At 33.5% G+C, this 18,225-nt stretch overlaps 2 protein-coding genes across 12 annotated transcripts in view; one reads left to right on the top strand and one right to left on the bottom strand.

The window, feature by feature from the left end:
- LOC136030527 (DNA repair protein RAD50-like) overlaps window positions 1-18,225 on the top strand; it is a 227,783-nt gene that overhangs the window by 162,123 nt on the left and 47,435 nt on the right. The gene's annotated exons all lie outside the window — the stretch shown is intronic.
- LOC136030526 (uncharacterized) overlaps window positions 1-18,225 on the bottom strand; it is a 40,609-nt gene that overhangs the window by 5,987 nt on the left and 16,397 nt on the right. The window contains exon 1 of one of the 2 annotated variants that reach the window (XM_065709555.1): window positions 564-715. The exons of the other annotated variant lie outside the window; for it this stretch is intronic. Within the exon in view, the coding sequence (XP_065565627.1) occupies window positions 564-587 (24 nt within the window). The 5' untranslated portion in view covers window positions 588-715. Of the gene's footprint in view, window positions 1-563; window positions 716-18,225 lie in introns of those variants that run through there. 2 annotated transcript variants of the gene reach the window in all.

Raw genomic sequence — 18,225 nt, 5'->3', positions numbered from 1 at the left:
ATGGTTAGTCAAACACATACAAAGGAGAAATCCAAATAGGCAACCCAAAAAATGTGGATTTTTCTCAACATTGACTAACATTTCCCACATAATATGCAAAATTTTTGGAGTTATGCTCGGGGTCTTGTGCAGAAGGAGCTGTTGGAGCCAAAATGAATGCGTTTCCTTAATTTATGGGTGCCTCATATTTAAATTATCCAAAAGTTCTTTTTACTGCTGTTCAATCCCTCCTCCCTGAAGAGACTATTTTATTTACATTAAACAAGTTTAAAGTTTGATTAAGACGAGGTACAAATATTAAGGGGGTCCGATTTGGGGAAGGGTGTCTCTATACATTGGAAACACCTTTTTAGTTAAAATGACTATTTATGGTATTTCCATTAAAATAGATAGTATTTCAGGTAAAATAGATAGCCTAGTGTTCCTTTTACTGCTAAATATTGAAAATGCCTTTTTTGTATATCAGCAAAAAAAAAGCTTGGCTCCGACCTCTGCATTTTCATGAATTTGCCTTTTATTATATTCTTTAAGGGATTAACTCTTTCGAATTTAAGATATCTTACCTTTAGACATTTCGTAGATTCCATGGTTGTTCCAAAATTACCTTGTCAGTATGGTTCAAAACTTCAACTGATCAACGAAAGCTTAATTTTAAAACTATATGTGGTCAGTATTTCCATAAAATTATGAGTGAATAGTTAAGACCATCCTCAAGGGAATTAACTATTTAGAACATTTTTGCATAATTTTGACAAATCACCGGATGTCACTATATTACATCTATCTGATAAGCATAAACTTTAAACTTCCCAAATGTAGCAAGAATAATACAACTCCCCTAAGGGAATCTTAACTCTTCAAATGCATCGAGAATATTAAAAAAGCTTATTTCAAAGTTCTATAGGACGGATGTGGGCGAGAGAAACGTGGAATGGGACTAAACGGCCCTCCAATCCATCTTGCGACTTAATAAACACACTGAAACTTTTAATTTTCCGGTTAAATGAGTTCTCTGATATTCTAGCACGGGTGTTGTTTGTCCAGTATTGCAAGGAAAAAAATTATTATATATCCCTTGCCCCTTGACTATCCGGGTATGGACTCATCTCGTCCCCTATATAAATATGCTGGAGATTCATCCCTGCATTCTAGAACCATTGCCAAAAATTCCGCCTTTTTGTCAATCAGACTTTGAAACTAAGGACGGATTTAAAGTATTATTAATAATAGAAGAATGCATATAGTTTTTTGGTTCAACATCCAACTCAACCTGCTCGGAATCTTAAAGCTCAGTGATTCCAATTGGGGGGAGGGAATGATTGTAATTTGAATTTTAGAAGACTACCTTTAAGGGAAAATTTTTTAATGAGCTAGTTGTAAAATTTTCGTCATTAAAGAAAGGAAAATAAGTCCTTCTATCAAACAAATGTACGAGAGCTGGTTGTCATGATTTTTTTTTAATAAAGATATGAAGAAAGAGGTACTTTACAAAATTGCTCTAGGGTCCCTTCCCTCGTTAAAATCCCATTTAGTTTCTGCTTAGCACATGCAAAGCAGAAATTCAAGCAAGCAGCCCAGAAAAAGTTGAGTTTTTTCAACAGTACCTAGCATTGTTCAAATAATTTGCCGATTTCAGGGAGTTATTCTCAGTGTTGTAGGCTGGGGGCTGAGTGGAAAAATTAATACATTTCCCAGATTTCTGAGTGTCTCAATTCTAAATTATCAAAAAAAATTATTACTCTATCCCCCTCCCCAAAAAAATCCCCTGTGTGTCTGTCTTAGTGTTTCAATTAAAATTAATTCATATCATTTACCTCAAAACAAGCTTAAATTTTCATTAAAATACGTTACTTATTAACTCCCAAAAACTGCCACGAATAATAAATCTCCTCATAGGTACCTTAAGTCACCAAGCGTACCGAGAATATAAAAACAACAACGACAGTTTATCCATTTGCGAGTAACTCAGGGTTCAGAGCGGGCTTTTCTTCTAATTACAATCTTTAGGCTCGAAAACACTTCAAGAGCTTGATGCGAATTTGATTTCTTATGGAGGATTCTGCTGTAAAAATTCTCCTTAGCATAGTTTCACTTAAAAAAGGCGTTTATATATTGTATAGTACATATAGTATAAAACTTAAAATAAGAAGAAATTATAGCGTATGTGAGGTACCTCTCCTCAATACCGCACTCTTTACGCTAAAGTTTTTTTTCAATTTTATTCAGCTTAAACGGCCTTTGTGACTCAGGAGTTATTCTTGAAAAAACCTGAAACAAAAAATCAAACTATAGCGTAAAGAGCGAGGTATTGAAGAGAGGGCGACCCTTTCTCTCAACTCTACTTTTTGAAACAGTAAAAAACTTTAACGTAAAGAGCGGGATGTCGAGAAGGGAATAGCTCCTTTCATATACGGAGCAATTTCTGTTCGTTTTAAGTTGTAATGTCTCATTACTTTCAGTTAGAAAAAACTTGTTTTTTTTTATTTAATTTCTGAATGTTTTTGAATTAATGCATGTATTGATTACAGTTCCCCGCACATGAATAATTAGAACAAAATTTTCAAATTAATTTGTTCTTTTTGGCTAAATGGCTTTCTCATAGCTTTGATCGGACAATCTTCAGAAAAAAGGAGTAGAGGTGGCCTAGCTACCCTCCAATTTTTTGGTTACTTAAAAAGGCAGCTAGGGCTTTTTATTTTTTACGACCTTTTTTATTAGTAAAACTAAAAATATACATGACTTACGAATTAACTTACGTAACGAAATTCTATAACCGTAGGTTTTCACTACATATATGAAGGGGTTCGCCCCCTCTTCAATACCTCGCTCTTTACACTAAAGCTGAAGTTTTATCCCAATTCCTTAAGAATGAACCCTCAATCACAAAGGCTGTAAAATAAATAGTTGAAATTACTAAAAATACTTTAGCATAAAGAGTGAGGTATTAGGAGGAGGTGAACCCCTCACATGCGTAGGCTAATAATTTCAGTTTGCTTTAAGTTTTAATGCTGCTCCTTACTTTCAGTTAAAAAAACTTTTTCATATTCTTTTTTTTAGTTTCTTTTAAATGCTAAGAAATCCAGCGCACCCTTAATAGAAATTCTCTTCCCTATGACAAAATCCCCCATGGAAAGCTCCTCTCATATAACTTCCTCCCCTGAACCCCTCCCCCAAGCAAAAAATCCCCGGCTATCTCAAAATGTTGATCCGGGGGCTTTGGGGAGAAAATGAGTGTGGGAGGGGGCCTAGGTGCCCTCCAATTTTTTATCACTTAAAAAGAGCACTAGAACTTCAAATGTCTGTCAGAACGAACCCTATCGAAAATTCTAGGACCACTGTGTCGATACGATCACCCCCGGGGGGAAAAAAAAAACACGTATCCATGATCGGTGTTATGGCAAAAAATGCAAAGTTCCACATTTTTATAGTTAAAAGCATGAAACCTCTACTGTATGATTATCTAATATACTGAATCTGATGGTGTGATTTTTGTTAAGATTCTTTAACTTTTAAGGAGTGTTTCCCCATATTTTCTAAAATGAGGCAAATATTCTCAGACTCGTAACTTTTGATGGGAAATACTAATTTTTTTTGAAACTTATATATTTAAAATCAGCATTAAAATAAAACCTGGAAATCTTGGAATATAGAAATCTTTATTATGGAAACTAGGACTTCTGATTTCCAATTAAACGATCACCGTTTCCACAAAAACTTTATTTGTTAAAAATATCTAAACAGCATAACTATAGCCCTTGTCCTGAAGACTATGGGGCTGTTGTCATCCCCAAAGACATAATAACTAGAATTTTCAGCTTTTTTGAAAAAAATTAAGGTCTCAAAACTATTGTCTAAGAGTTTTGACTTGGTGTGTTTGGGTAAATGATGGATGGGCGGAAGGGGATGTGTGTGTACCCTCAAATCACTTTTGACTCTGAAAAAAGGACACTACAACATTGAATTTCCTATCGAATGAGCTCCCTTTGAAATTTATAAGACAACTCCTTCTATAGGAAGTGCTTTGGTCTGAAACCAAAAAAAAAAAAAAAATGAATAAATGATACCTTGTGCACACATCATTCTTTTATTTAGGCAACGCTGTTTCGCTGCATATGAGCAATATGAAAACTCATTTTTAATTTGTAAATAAATAGAGTTCAAGGCTAAACATAAATAAATAAAAGTTAAATTTTGAATGTTTATAGTTTTATAAATTCACAAAGTTAAATAAGTAAGATATTTTTTAACTAGTTAATTTAAATATAATCAAGTATGAATCAAATATCAACTTCCTTTAATAAGAATAATAAAAACTTATCTGAATTAGTGAGCAAATCTCTTTCTCTGCTCACATTTAAGATAAATTAATAAAGATGGTCCAGTCAGGTTACAGTTACAGGCTATTTGAATGATTTGTAAGTTATTTGGCGAGTATAATCATTACTACAGCTACTTTTTTTCTCTAGCTACCCCCTTTCTTCTATTTTTGACAAGTGTACATTTTTGTTGTTTCTGATTTGTGATTCTGCCTCTCCGTCAACCTTGTTGTGTGACGGCATCTATTAGTTGTACTTCTTATATATATTTTTTCTAATCTCTAGTTGATTTATTTCATATTTTATGCTTTACTAAAAAAAAAAAAAAAAAAAAAAAATCACCGTGGATTGGTAATTTAATTGGCATATACTAATATTTATTCCTTAAAGTTTTGATGATTTTTATTTATGAAAGTAAGAAAAGCGAAAAAATTTAAAACATATTTTGTTTTCAGTAAAGCGCAGATTATATTCTGGTCTTAAGAGGGTATGAAGGTTATCACCCCTACTCATGTCAATTTTTGCTTGTTTTGAGCTTGACTCGGTTATTTATTGAAATTTCTGTTCTTTTTGAGTTTGTTTATTTATTGATCGTGATTTGTGGTAATTTTACACTTGGAATATTATTTGGATTTATTTCTGATCATTCTTGGCAAACAGAGCTCTTTACATTTTTTTGAAAAACCTGTTTTGCAGAGAAAACCTTTAATATAATTTCTGTTTCTTTTTTATTGACATGTTTTTTCTTATTGAAAAGATAAGATTTTATATCTTTTCAGTTTTTTCTAAAAGAATCATTTGTATGGGTTGCTATTTGTATGTTGGAGAAACTTTTTTGACAATTTTTGATCCTGGCACAAAATAGTATTTTTTAATTTGATTTTATAGCTTCTGAAGTTGACTTGAAATTTTAATATTATTCCCAAACGATTTTATCTCTGCTCTTTGACAACCTGGATACACTTACACTCTTTTTATTTATTTAAATTATAAGAACAAAAGTAGTAATAATAGATTCCCCAAAAATTTCAACTTTATATCCCCACTCGTTCTCGATATATTTATGGAGTGTCTTATTGGCAACCGTAAACACAATGCCTTTTGATTTATTTTAAAGCAAAATTTATCTTTAAATAACAACGGGCCAATTGCATAATTATGCATGGTTTACATACCCAATATCCCCAAAGACATAGTCACTGGACCATGCTAATGGGCTGAACAAAATGGCTCTTTCAAAATTTTGAATGGATGTATTTGGAGAATGAATAGTCATGAGGGAGGAACTACTTTCTCTCCAAAATCTTTTTACTCTTAAGAAGTGCACCAGAACTTTTAATTTTGATTTGCAATAGCTCCTTTAAAAGTTTTAATGGGAGTTCTAGCAATTAGAGTGGGGCTGTGTGTGATATCGATGGTATGCCCTTTTGAAAACCTGCGTTCATATAGTTTTTTCATTTAATTAAAACTCCTACATGTCCCATTAAAGTTTCATCCTAATATTCTTAGTGTAATAGCTACAGTAACTGTACTCGTAGCATTAAAAGTATACATACAGTGCCTCCTGGCTAGTTCGAAATCCCACAAAACTTACCCTTAAAGATCTAAATTAGTTATATAAGTTGTTCTTCTGATATTCCTTTTAGACGATGCTGAACGAAATGGCTGTCTCAAAATTTCGATTCGGTGACTTTGTGAAAGAGATGAGCGTGGGAGGGGACCTAGATGCCCTCCAATTTTTTGGGTCACTTAAAAAGGGCACAAGAAATTTTAATTTCCGTTAGAATGAGCCCTCTCACGACATTCTAGGACCACTGGGCCAATACTATCAGCCTGAAAAAAAAATGCATCCGTGAACTGTCTTCTGGCAAAAATACAAAATCCCACATTTTTGTAGATAAGACCTTGAAACTTCTACTGTAGAGTTCTTTGATGCGCTGAATCTGATGGTGGGATTTTAGTTAAGATTCTATGACTTTTATTGTGTGTTTTTCACTATTTTCTAAAATAACACAAATTTTCTCAGGCTCGTAACTTTTGATGGGTAAGACTAAACTTGATGAAACTCATATATTAAGAATCAGAATAAAAATGAGATTCTCCTAATGTAACTATTGGTATCAAAATTCTATTTTTTAGAGTTTCGGTTACTATTGACCGGGTCGCGCTTTACTACAGTACGTTACCACGAGCTGTTTGAAAACACAGAAACTTATTTGAGTTCCATGTATAATAAATTGTTAATTTATGTTTGTACTTTTTACATTATAATGTTACAGAACCTCATAAAATGTCAGAAAATACTAGGCCTGGTAAGTGATTGGCTTTTACGAAGGTATGCAATAAACTATTAAATTTAGCTTCTTGAATTGATGTTTAATATCGAGTTTTTCATATTCAGTATCCCTTCTACCGTTAAAAGGGAAGGGTCTGATTATATGGGTACGACCCCTATCAATATAGACCAAATTTCTTAAAAACAAAGATTTGAATATAAAATATAAAATCTGAAAATCTATTATTAATTGTCATTTTAGGTATTTCATTTACATTTAGGTATTAGGTAATTTTAGAGTTGCTGAATAAAATTGAACATCATTTGGAATGTAAACAATTTAAAAAAAAGAAAAAAAATTGAGTGCCAACAAAAAGGGGTAAGATTTTTGAGGAAATTTATAGAGTGCAATTCAAAATGTATGAGAATTCTGTGTCCAATATTGAAAAAATATGGAATTTATTTTCCAGAAAATAGTTCGTTTCAAATTGGCCCCAAATACATATTCCATGGTAGGCTTGTAACTTACAGAGTATTTTAATAAAAGGTAGGTTTATTTTAGGTTTTAATAGGTAGATTTTAATAAAAATTATATAAGAAAAAATATATTTTTTTCAACTGGAAGTAGCCTAAGGAGCAACACTAAAACTAAAAATGAACAGAAATTATTCCGTATAGGAGGGGCTCTTGACTTAGGTTATACCTCGTTCTCTACACTAAAGTCCGAATTTTGTTCCAGTTCTTTAAAAATCACCTTTGAATCACAAGAGCCGTTTAATTAGAATAAATAGTGCTTTTGAAAGTACTAAAAACACGCTAGCGTGAAGAGCAAGGTATTTACGAGGGGGTCACCCCCTCATATACGGAATAATTTCCGTTCGTTCTAAGTTGTAATGTTGCTTCTTTCTTTCAGTTGCAAAACTTGTTTTTATTTAATTTCTGATAATTTTTTAAATAATGCTGGGAAATCCCATACCCTCTTCAGGGATAATTCTCTTCCCGATCGAAAGATCCTATCACGTAACCCTCTCTCCTGATCCCCTCCCCCTACCAGAAAAAATTCCCCAGGAAACATCTGTTTACTTCCCAATAACCAAAGCTATATGTGTACCAAAACCAAAAGCCAAAACAAAAACAAAAGCCATTGAAAAAATTGATGAAATGAGTCGTGGCGCCAAAATCGGTTTGTCTCCTATCTCCAAGCAAAGACAAAAATTATTTTGCTGTGTAAAAAAAAATATTGAAATATGAAACCCTAAAATGAGTTAAACATTATTTTTTTTCAAATTGGCTGAATTCCAAGTAAGTAGACTGAACAAAGGAAACCTTAACGAGGACGATATATTTTAGAATAAAAATGTGGTTATACTGATTCTTAGCTTGAAAAATCATTATTTCTTGCACTATGATCTAGCTTAAAATTTTATGCTCAATAGACACCATCCATAATAAGAGGATATCAAGGAAACCTCAATTAAAATGAAAGACAAAGAAACAAAAGGGTTATATAGATTATCGCAACGTCGTATTTGATAATATCGAAATGTTTTTGTTTTGTTCGTGTTGACATGTAACACACAAAAATTCTTCAAAAAAAGGGTGGACTAAGAAATGTATATAATGATTAAATAATGGCTGATGACTGAATGACCATAATGACTGAAGCGCAATAGTAGACGAACCATTATGCAGATTTTCAATTGATGTGAATAGCCTTCTCTCTGCCCATTAACCTGGAATTTTTAGTAAACTTATTGTTGAAGATTCATGGTAAAAAACTATTTGCTATTCAAAAGTTTGAATGAGTGTTCAAATTTTGTCGAAAATTGAAGTTACAATCCAACATTGTAAATCTTAACAAAACAACTGAGATTTTTTATGTAAGTACTCCTAATATTAACTAATGCTACAACTATGTTAAACAAAACCAAAATATATAATTAATCAAAAAATATTTCCTGAATAGGAAGCTTGCCAAGAAAATTAAAAATTGTATTAAAGCCTAACATTAGCAAAAATAATGCCATATAATAGTTCAAACTTAAAAGAAACATAGGCTACTATCAATTAATAAATGAAACCAAGAACAGACCGAAATCAAAACGAATATTCATGTCAAGCATGAAGAAAAAGTATGCCACTACTGATAAATAAATATATCCGCAAAATTTTTTTTTAAAGTGAACGATCAAGTCAAACTTAAAATTATCATGAAATTACCATAAACAAGGGTAGGGCTGCCACCCTCAGTACCTCCAAATGCCACGCATTGCACCCCGGCCGAGGGCTGAGAATCAGGAGATCGGCACCTGCGCTACGCGAACCCTAATTGGTTTGCATGCGAAAGTTTGCAAGTTTGCTTTTTTACCAGAAATTGATATGGTTGTACATTAGTAGGGTTAGCTCAATGCTTATCACAAATTTTAGTTCCAAATCATGCCGCTAGGGGGTTCCTGGTGCTAATGTCACTATACTGACAGGGGTTTTACTTCCCAAACCTACCGCTAATGGATTCATGGCACTAGTATAGCTAATGGTGTAAGGAATTTTCGTTCCTCCCACTGCCACTAGGGATTCACGAGGCTAATGTAGCTATACTGTCAGAAATTTTAGTACCCCTCCCCGACGCTAGGGATTTGTAGCACTAGGTCATTAATTCCACCTGGGAGGTAGTGTTTATTCAAAAATGTAAGCATCCGCCACACAAAAATCTTATGGGAAAACATGTTTTCCCACCAGATGGTCTATTCTCAGCATTCCAGGAAATCATGTTTATTCGTATTTGCAAAAATGTTGCAAATATCCTAGTTCCTTAAGACCAGTTGAAAGCTACATATGAAACTCATCGAATCAGTTCTGATAGAGTACGGTATTTTGGTAATATGGAGGAAGAACCCCTACAGAGAAAAAAGGAACGGTATTAAGACCCCGATTGAGGCAAATCAGATATTATTATGCCTACCACCTTCAACCCAGATACGGCCACTCCTTCAAGCACTGAACCTTTATTAGACAATCTCAATATGAGCTTTCAACCAATGACGCTTTTCGCCTCTATCTGATGCTGATTAAACTCTAATTTTATCGATTTTTGTATTTTTTATTGCCGTCATTGATCCAGCTAACTTTAAAATCAGAGATTAGTTCCTCGCCAAATCTGCATATTATCCCCATGGTCGGTTCGAATCCTAGAAGGAATGAAGATGAATACCGGAGACAGCAAATTTGTTGTTTTTTGTTATGGCAAAAACCCAACCGTCGGGTTTTATCAGTCGCGATTCTACTTCGATTCGATGGCAGCGAAAAGGATGCATAAGCAAAGAAAACTAAGGTTGTTAACCATGCGTTTGAAAAACTAAAGAATCATTCTGATGTTTACCGACAGGTTTTAAAAAAGGGGAAAATTTTGCAACAGATAGCCAACTCTCAGATCCCACTATTGATCTTCGTAGACTAGTAGTTGCTACAGATAATAAACCTGCGACAACAAAGAAAAATCTAGCTAAATAGATCGAGAGTAAGATTAACGAAAAGCTAAAAAAAAATGACTTTACAGACTGCAGCTAATTTTCATAATAAGTTTCCTGTTGGAAGAATGGTTTCAAAAATCTATGATATAGTACCTGTTGAATTTTATCCTAAATTAAACTGACTGAAACATCTGAAAACATGCATGCATATGGTTCATATATTGCAAAACCGCATGAATCAGCTTGAGCTCAAGCTAGAAAACATAGAGAAAGAAGAGAGAGATGATTCCCTGTTGCTTAATAATATGAAGCAAATTTCTTCACAGAGTGTGTGGGGGACAGCGCGTATTGTTGGTAAAGATGAGTTTAACTAATAATAAGGATTCAGACATAGTTAGTATTGAGTGATTTAGACTTAGATCAAGTAATGCTCAAAAACCAGATAAAATTGCCCCTGTTCTCGCCTAAAACCTTTCGAAACGTAAGCGTGATCTTATGAACGCTTTGAGAGCAAAGTTTGGAAATCGCATGTGAAAAATGACAATGTATGATCAAGATTGATTTAGTCTTCAGGATTATCCATCAAGAGCTATCACCAACGAAGATGATATACTTATTGTTAAGCTAAAGCCTAGGAGGGAGCGTGATTATATTTGGTTGCCTTATAATCATGATATTAATGAAAACAGTATGCAAATACATCAGCGACGGATCGGACAAAACGCACTAAGCCGGCCTCAAAAATACTTTAAAATCCATGATTCAACAATATAAAAGTATATTTTCCTTTCTGTGTAGCAAGTCACAGCTCAGTACTTGTCGCAAAGTTGGGTGTTTCACAGAAAACAAAAATCTTTAGCAGGTTTTCAACAAGGTAATGAAATAAATAGCAAATTTCAAAATACCATACAATTATGAACAGTCTTGCATTGCCAGTGGAACCTTTAGTTTAAAAGCAAGCTAAAAATACTTTTAAATAACTAGAATACATCAAAAATCTACTTGAACTCTGGAAATTATGTATTAAACTTTACTTTAAAATTGCAGGCTTTCCGGGAGCATTTCTCAACGGAGAAAAAAAAACACAAGAACAAAAAAAAATGTATTTAAAAAGTAACACACACACCAAAACACGACAACTAAAAACACGAAGAAAAAAACAAACAATAACAAGTCACATTATAAACAAACTTCAAGCACTTATGTTACAACATAAGAATAAAACCAAATTAGATGTCTATAGTGAAACCGTGGGTCACTGTCTTCTCAATATTCATTGTATAAATGAAAATCTATTGAAAGTAAATACTACATTTGCTTGAACAAAAAAAAGGTCACCAAACCCCAGGTCCATCACCCCTAACTAAATTTCAGAGGTTTATTAACAAACTCATGAATCATAAATTAAATGTATTTTTTTGCAAGTTTAGCTGCAGTCCGTTGACTTTTCTAGCTTTGACCTTATTCTGACTTTTGTTCACAAGATTATCACTTGTTCAAGAAAAATTATATGTAAATCACTACTGTTTAAAGATTTTAACGGCTCCTTGATTTAACCATTATAAATTGAGTTTATCCTAAAATCCCCTTCGTCTCTATTCACTATAGACATTTGCTTTGGTTTTATTCTTATTTTTGTAGCATCAGTGCTGGAACTTTACTTATAATGAGAGTTGTTCTTATTTTATTTTTTTGTTTTTCTTCGTGTATTTTAGTTGTTGTTTTTTTATGTGAGTCATTAAAAAAAAAAAATTCTCGCTCTTTCGTTTTTTTCGTTGAGAAAGGCTCCCGGACGTGGGGCGAAAAATATTCGGAAGTGTTGTTTTATTTTTATTTTTTGTTCACTGCTTTATTAAAATTAATCCATTTGTGAAAACACACTTCTAAATGTGGTATTAGAAATACCAAGAATAAACGATACTATTGCACTAATATTTCGTCAGTCCGGTATCAAAAGGCCGTATCTCCAGAATTGTAGATTTCCAGAAAAGCAAACAAAAAACCCTACAAATTTTTTAGTTGTACTTATCAACTTTTCAACTTTTTTAGTAGTAAAACAAAATCAGATTCATAGGCATTAATTTTACATATCAACACGTGTGTGTTTTATAAGTATCAGAGGGGAAATAAAAAAGCTGTGAGGTTTAATATTTGCTATTCTAAAAAATTACAATTACGGAGATACGACCTTTTGATACCTGACTAACGATTTAGTTATTTTGCTGCTCTGTGTCTCATGGTCACCTCATACCATTTATACTCATTTTTTTTTAAAGATGTTTTTAAACTTTTAACCTTAATTTTAACCAAAAAATTTATGGAACATCTGTTGCAAAAGAGAATGTCTTTATCTTCACTTGAGTTATCTTCAAAATAAATAATCTTGAAATTAATGGTGAAAGCATCATCAATTCACTAGTGTTTGATTTACCAATATATTGACTAACATCAAAGTCTTTAAACATCTCATTTATAAGAAAAGCTTCTTCGTTTTGGGATGGTTCAAAATTATCATTAAGCCCTTAAAATGTATTAAATAATAATAAAGCGTTTCTGGTGAAAGGCGCTTATATTATCTATATCTGTGCTGGCAGTTGAAGACACGTAGAAACTTTCTTGCAAAGGGTTGCTGTTCGTAAGGGCGTCAAAATTTCCTAGTAAAGCGTCACTTCCCGAAGGAGCTCAGAAACTGTCTAGAAAAACATCACTGTTTTAGAGGCATAGAGATTGCCTAGTAAAGTGTTACTACTTGAGGGAGTGTAGGAATTATCTATAAAACATCACTGTTTTAGGGGCATAGAGATTTTCTAGTAAAGCGTCTCTAGTTGAAGGGGCATAGAGATTGTCTAATAAAACATCACTGCTTGAGGGAGTGTTTAAACTGTCTATTAACACGTATCTCTTTTTAGAGGCCTGGAGACTGTCTTGTAAAGCGTCATTGGTTGAAAGCTCATATTGAGATTGTCTAATAAAGGTTCAGTGCTTGAAGGAGTGGCCGTATCTGGGTTGAAGGTGGTAGGCACAATAATATCTGATTTGCCTCAATCGGGGTCTTAATACCGTTCCTTTTTTCTCTGTAGGGGTTCTTTCTCCATATTACCAAAATACCGTACTCTTATCAGAACTGATTCGATGAGTTTCATATGTAGCTTTCAACTGGTCCTAAGGAACTAGAATATTTGCAACATTTTTGCAAATACGAATAAACAAGATTTCCTAGAATGCTGAGAATAGACCATCTGGTGGGAAAACATGTTTTCCCATAAGATTTTTGTGTGGCGGATGTTTACATTTTTGAATAAACACTACCTCCCAGGTGGAATTAATGACCTAGTGCTACAAATCCCTAGCGTCGGGGAGGGGTACTAAAATTTCTGACAGTATAGCTACATTAGCCTCGTGAATCCCTAGTGGCAGTGGGAGGAACAAAAACTCCTTACACCATTTGCTATACTAGTGCCATGAATCCATTAGCGGTAGGTTTGGGAAGTAAAACCCCTGTCAGTATAGTGACATTAGCACCAGGAACCCCCTAGCGGCATGATTTGGAACTAAAATTTGTGATAAGCATTGAGCTAACCCTACTAATGTACAACCATATCAATTTCTGGTAGTCTTGGTAATTTCAATGCTATTATTTTAAAAGAGGAAACTATGAAGCAGATTATGTTATATTGAATTCGGTTGATGCCCCGGCATTTGGAGGTATTGAGGGTGGCAGCCCTACCCTTGTTTATGGTAATTTCATGATAATTTTAAGTTTGACTTGATCGTTCACTTTAAAAAAAATTTTTGCGGATATATTTATTTATCAGTAGTGGCATACTTTTTCTTCATGCTTGACATGAATATTCGTTTTGATTTCGGTCTTTTCTTGGTTTCATTTATTAATTGATAGTAGCCTATGTTTCTTTTAAGTTTGAACTATTATATGGCATTATTTTTGCTAATGTTAGGCTTTAATACAATTTTTAATTTTCTTGGCAAGCTTCCTATTCAGGAAATATTTTTTGATTAATTATATATTCTGGTTTTGTTTAACATAGTTGTAGCATTAGCTAATATTAGGAGTACTTACATAAAAAATTTCAGTTGTTTTGTTAAGATTTACAATGTTGGATTGTAACTTCAATTTTCGACAAAATTTGAACACTCATTCAAATTTTTGAATAGCAAATAGTTTTTTACCATGAATCTTCAACAATAAGTTTACTAAAAATTCCAGGTTAATGGGCAGAGAGAAGGCTATTCACATCAATTGAAAATCTGCATAAGGGTTCGTCTACTATTGCGCTTCAGTCATTATGGTCATTCAGTCATCCGCCATTATTCAATCATTATATACATTTCTTAATCCACCCTTTTTTTGAAGAATTTTTGTGTGTTACATTTCAACACAAACAAAACAAAAACATTTCGATATTATCAAATACGACGTTGCGATAATCTATATAACCCTTTTGTTTCTTTGTCTTTCATTTTAATTGAGGTTTCCTTGATATCCTCTTATTATGGATGGTGTCTATTGAGCGTAAAATTTTAAGCTAGATCATTGTGCAAGAAATAATGATTTTTCAAGCTAAGAATCAGTATAACCACATTTTTATTCTATAATATATCGTCCTCGTTAAGGTTTCCTTTGTTCAGTCTACTTACTTGGAATTCAGCCAATTTGAAAAAAAATAATGTTTAACTCATTTTAGGGTTTCATGTTTCAATATTTTTTTTTTACACAGCAAAATAATTTTTGTCTTTGCTTGGAGATAGGAGACAAACCAATTTTGGCGCCACGACTCATTTCATCAATTTTTTCAATGGCTTTTGTTTTTGTTTTGGCTTTTGGTTTTGGTACCCTTATTTCTGGCTGCTTGCCCAAAAATTCAAAATCAGTCAGATAAAAACAAATTTGTTGGGACCCTCAGTTGTTACACCTCGATTAATCCTAACTCTAGTTGTCTTATCAAACAGTTCATGTTAACAAACTGTAGGTAAGGAGCGACCCGGCTCAATAGTATCCGAACCTCTAAAGAACGGAATTTTGTTACCAATAGATACATCAAAAGAATAAAATTTTTATGTTATTTTAAATATATAAGTTTCATCAAGTTTAGTCCTACTTATCAAAAGTTACGAGCCTGAGAACATTTGCCTTATTTTAGAAAAAAGGGGGAAACACAACCTAAAAGTCATAAAATCTAAATAAAAATCACACCATCAGATTCAGCGTATCAGAAAACCCTACTGAAGAGGTTTCAAGTTCCTATCTGTAAAATGTGGAATTTTGTATTTTTTGCCCGAAGAAAGATCACGGATGCGTGTTCATTTGTTTTTTTGCTTTTGTTTTTTTTTCAGGGGGGATCATATCGACCTAGTGGTCCTAGAATGTTGTAAGAGGATTCATTTGAACGGAAATTAAAAGTTTTATTGCCCTGTTTAAGTGACTAAAAAAATTGGAACTCTACTCTCCAACCCTCATTTTTCCCCAAAGTCACCGGATAAAAATTTTGAGAAAGCCATTTTCTTCAACATTGTCGAAAATCTAACAACTGTGTCTTTGAGGACGAACTAATCCCCCACAGTTCCCAGGGGAAGGGCTGCAAGTTATGAACTTTGCCCATTTTTCACATATAGCTTTGGTTATTGGGAAGTATACAGATGTTTCCTGGGGGATTTTTTCTGGTAGGGGGAGGGGATCAGGAGAGAGGGTTACGTGATAGGATCTATCGATCGGGAAGGGAATTATCCCTGAAGAGGGTATGGGATTTCCCAGCATTATTTAAAAAATTATCAGAAATTAAATAAAAACAAGTTTTGCAACTGAAAGAAAGAAGCAACATTACAACTTAGAACGAACGGAAATTATTCCGTATATGAGGGGGTCACCCCCTCGTAAATACCTTGCTCTTCACGCTAGCGTGTTTTTAGTACTTTCAAAAGCACTATTTATTCTAATTAAACGGCCCTTGTGATTCAAAGGTGATTCTTAAAGAACTGGAACAAAATTCGGACTTTAGTGTAAAGAACGAGGTATAACCTAAGTCAAGAGCCCCTTCTATACGTAATAATGTCTGTTCATTTTTAGTTTTAATGTTGCTCCTTAGGCTACTTCCAGTTGAAAAAAATCTAGTTTTTCTTATTTAATTTTTATTAAAATCTACCTATTAAAACCTAAAATAAACCTACCTTTTATTAAAATACTCTGTAAGTTACAAGCCTACCATGGAATATGTATTTGGGGCCAATTTGAAACGAACTACTTTCTGAAAAATAAATTCCATATTTTGTCAATATTGGACACAGAATTCTCATACATTTTGAATTGCACTCAATTCTTTTTTCTTTTTTTTTAATTGTGTACATTCCAAATGATGTTAAATTTTATTCAGCAACTCTAAAATTACCTAATACCTAAATGTAAATGAAATACCTAAAATGAAAATTAATAATAGATTTTCAGATTTTATATTTTATATTCAAATCTTTGTTTTTCAGAAATTTGGTTTCTATTGATAGGGGTCATACCCATATAATCAGACCCTTTCCTTTTAACGGTTGAAGGGATACTGAATATGAAAAACTCGATATTAAACATCAATTCAAGAAGCTAAATTTAATAGTTTATTGAATACCTTCGCAAAAGCCAATCACTTACCAGGCCTAGTATTTTCTGACATTTTATGAGGTTCTGAACCATTATAATGTAAAAAGTACAAACATAAATTAACAATTTATTATACATGGAACTCAAATAAGTTTCTGTGTTTTCAAACAGCTCGTGGTAACGTACTGTAGTAAAGAGCGACCCGGCTCAATATTAACCGAAACTCTAAAAAATAGAATTTTGATACCAATAGTTACATTAGGAGAATCTCATTTTTATTCTGATTCTTAATATATGAGTTTCATCAAGTTTAGTCTTACCCATCATAAGTTACGAGCCTGAGAAAATTTGTATTATTTTAGAAAATAGTGAAAAACACACAATAAAAGTCATAGAATCTTAACTAAAATCCCACCATCAGATTCAGTGCATTAAAGAACTCTACAGTAGAAGTTTCAAGGTCTTATCTACAAAAATGTGGGAATTTGTATTTTTGCCAGAAAACAGTTCACGGATGCGTTTTTTTTTTTTTTCAGGCTGATAGTACTGGCCCAGTGGTCCTAGAATGTCGTGAGAGGGCTCATTCTAACGGAAATTAAAATTTCTTGTGCCCTTTTTAAGTGATTCAAAAAATTGGAGGGCATCTAGGCCCCCTCCCACGCTCATCTCTTTCACAAAGTCACCGAATCGAAATTTTGAGACAGCCATTTCGTTCAGCATCGTCTAAAAACCAAATAACTATGTCTTTTGGGACGACCTAATCCCCCACAGTCCCTGGAAGAGGAGCTGCAAGTTGCGAACTTTGACCATTGTCAAACAGTTCGTGGTAACAAACTGTAGTAAGGAGTGACCCGGCTCAATAGTAACCTAAAATCTAAAAAACTTTGATACCAATAGTTACATCAAAAGAATCGCATTATAATGCTGATTTTAAATATATAAGTTTCATTAAGTTTATTCTTACCCATCAAAAGTTACGAGCCTGAAAAAATTTGCCTTATTTTAGAATTTAGGGATTTTTTGCCACAAGACAGATGATGGATGCGTGTCGTTTTTTTTCAGGGGTGATCGTATCGACCCAGTGGTCCTAGAATGTCGCAAAAGGTGTCATTCCTATGGAAAGTAAAAGTTCTACTGCCCTTTTTAAGTAACAAAAAAAATTGGAGGGCACCTAGGGCGCCTCCTGCGTTCATTTTTTTCCAAAGTCACCAGATCAAAATTCTGAGATAGTCATTTTATTCAGTATAGTCGAAAAACCTAAAATCTTTGGGGACGACTTACTCCCCCAGAGTCCCCGTGGGAGGGGCTGCAAGTTTAACCCTCTTTAAATTTTAACCACTGTTTACACATAGAAATGGTATTTGGGAAGTGTGTAACCACTTTGAGGAGATTTTTTTGGTTGGGGGAGGGGTTGAGGGTCTGGAATTATGCTGGAGGAACTTTCCATGGAGGAATTTGTCACGGGGGAAGAGAATTTCCATGAAGGGGGCGAAGGATTTTGTAGCATTTTTTTAAAGAGCAATGAAAAAATAAATATGAAAAAGTTTTTTCAACTGAAATTAA

This window comes from Artemia franciscana, chromosome 8 (assembly GCF_032884065.1).
Source record: "Artemia franciscana chromosome 8, ASM3288406v1, whole genome shotgun sequence".
Lineage (NCBI taxonomy): Eukaryota > Metazoa > Arthropoda > Branchiopoda > Anostraca > Artemiidae > Artemia > Artemia franciscana.
This window is presented reverse-complemented; position numbering and strand designations above follow the sequence as displayed.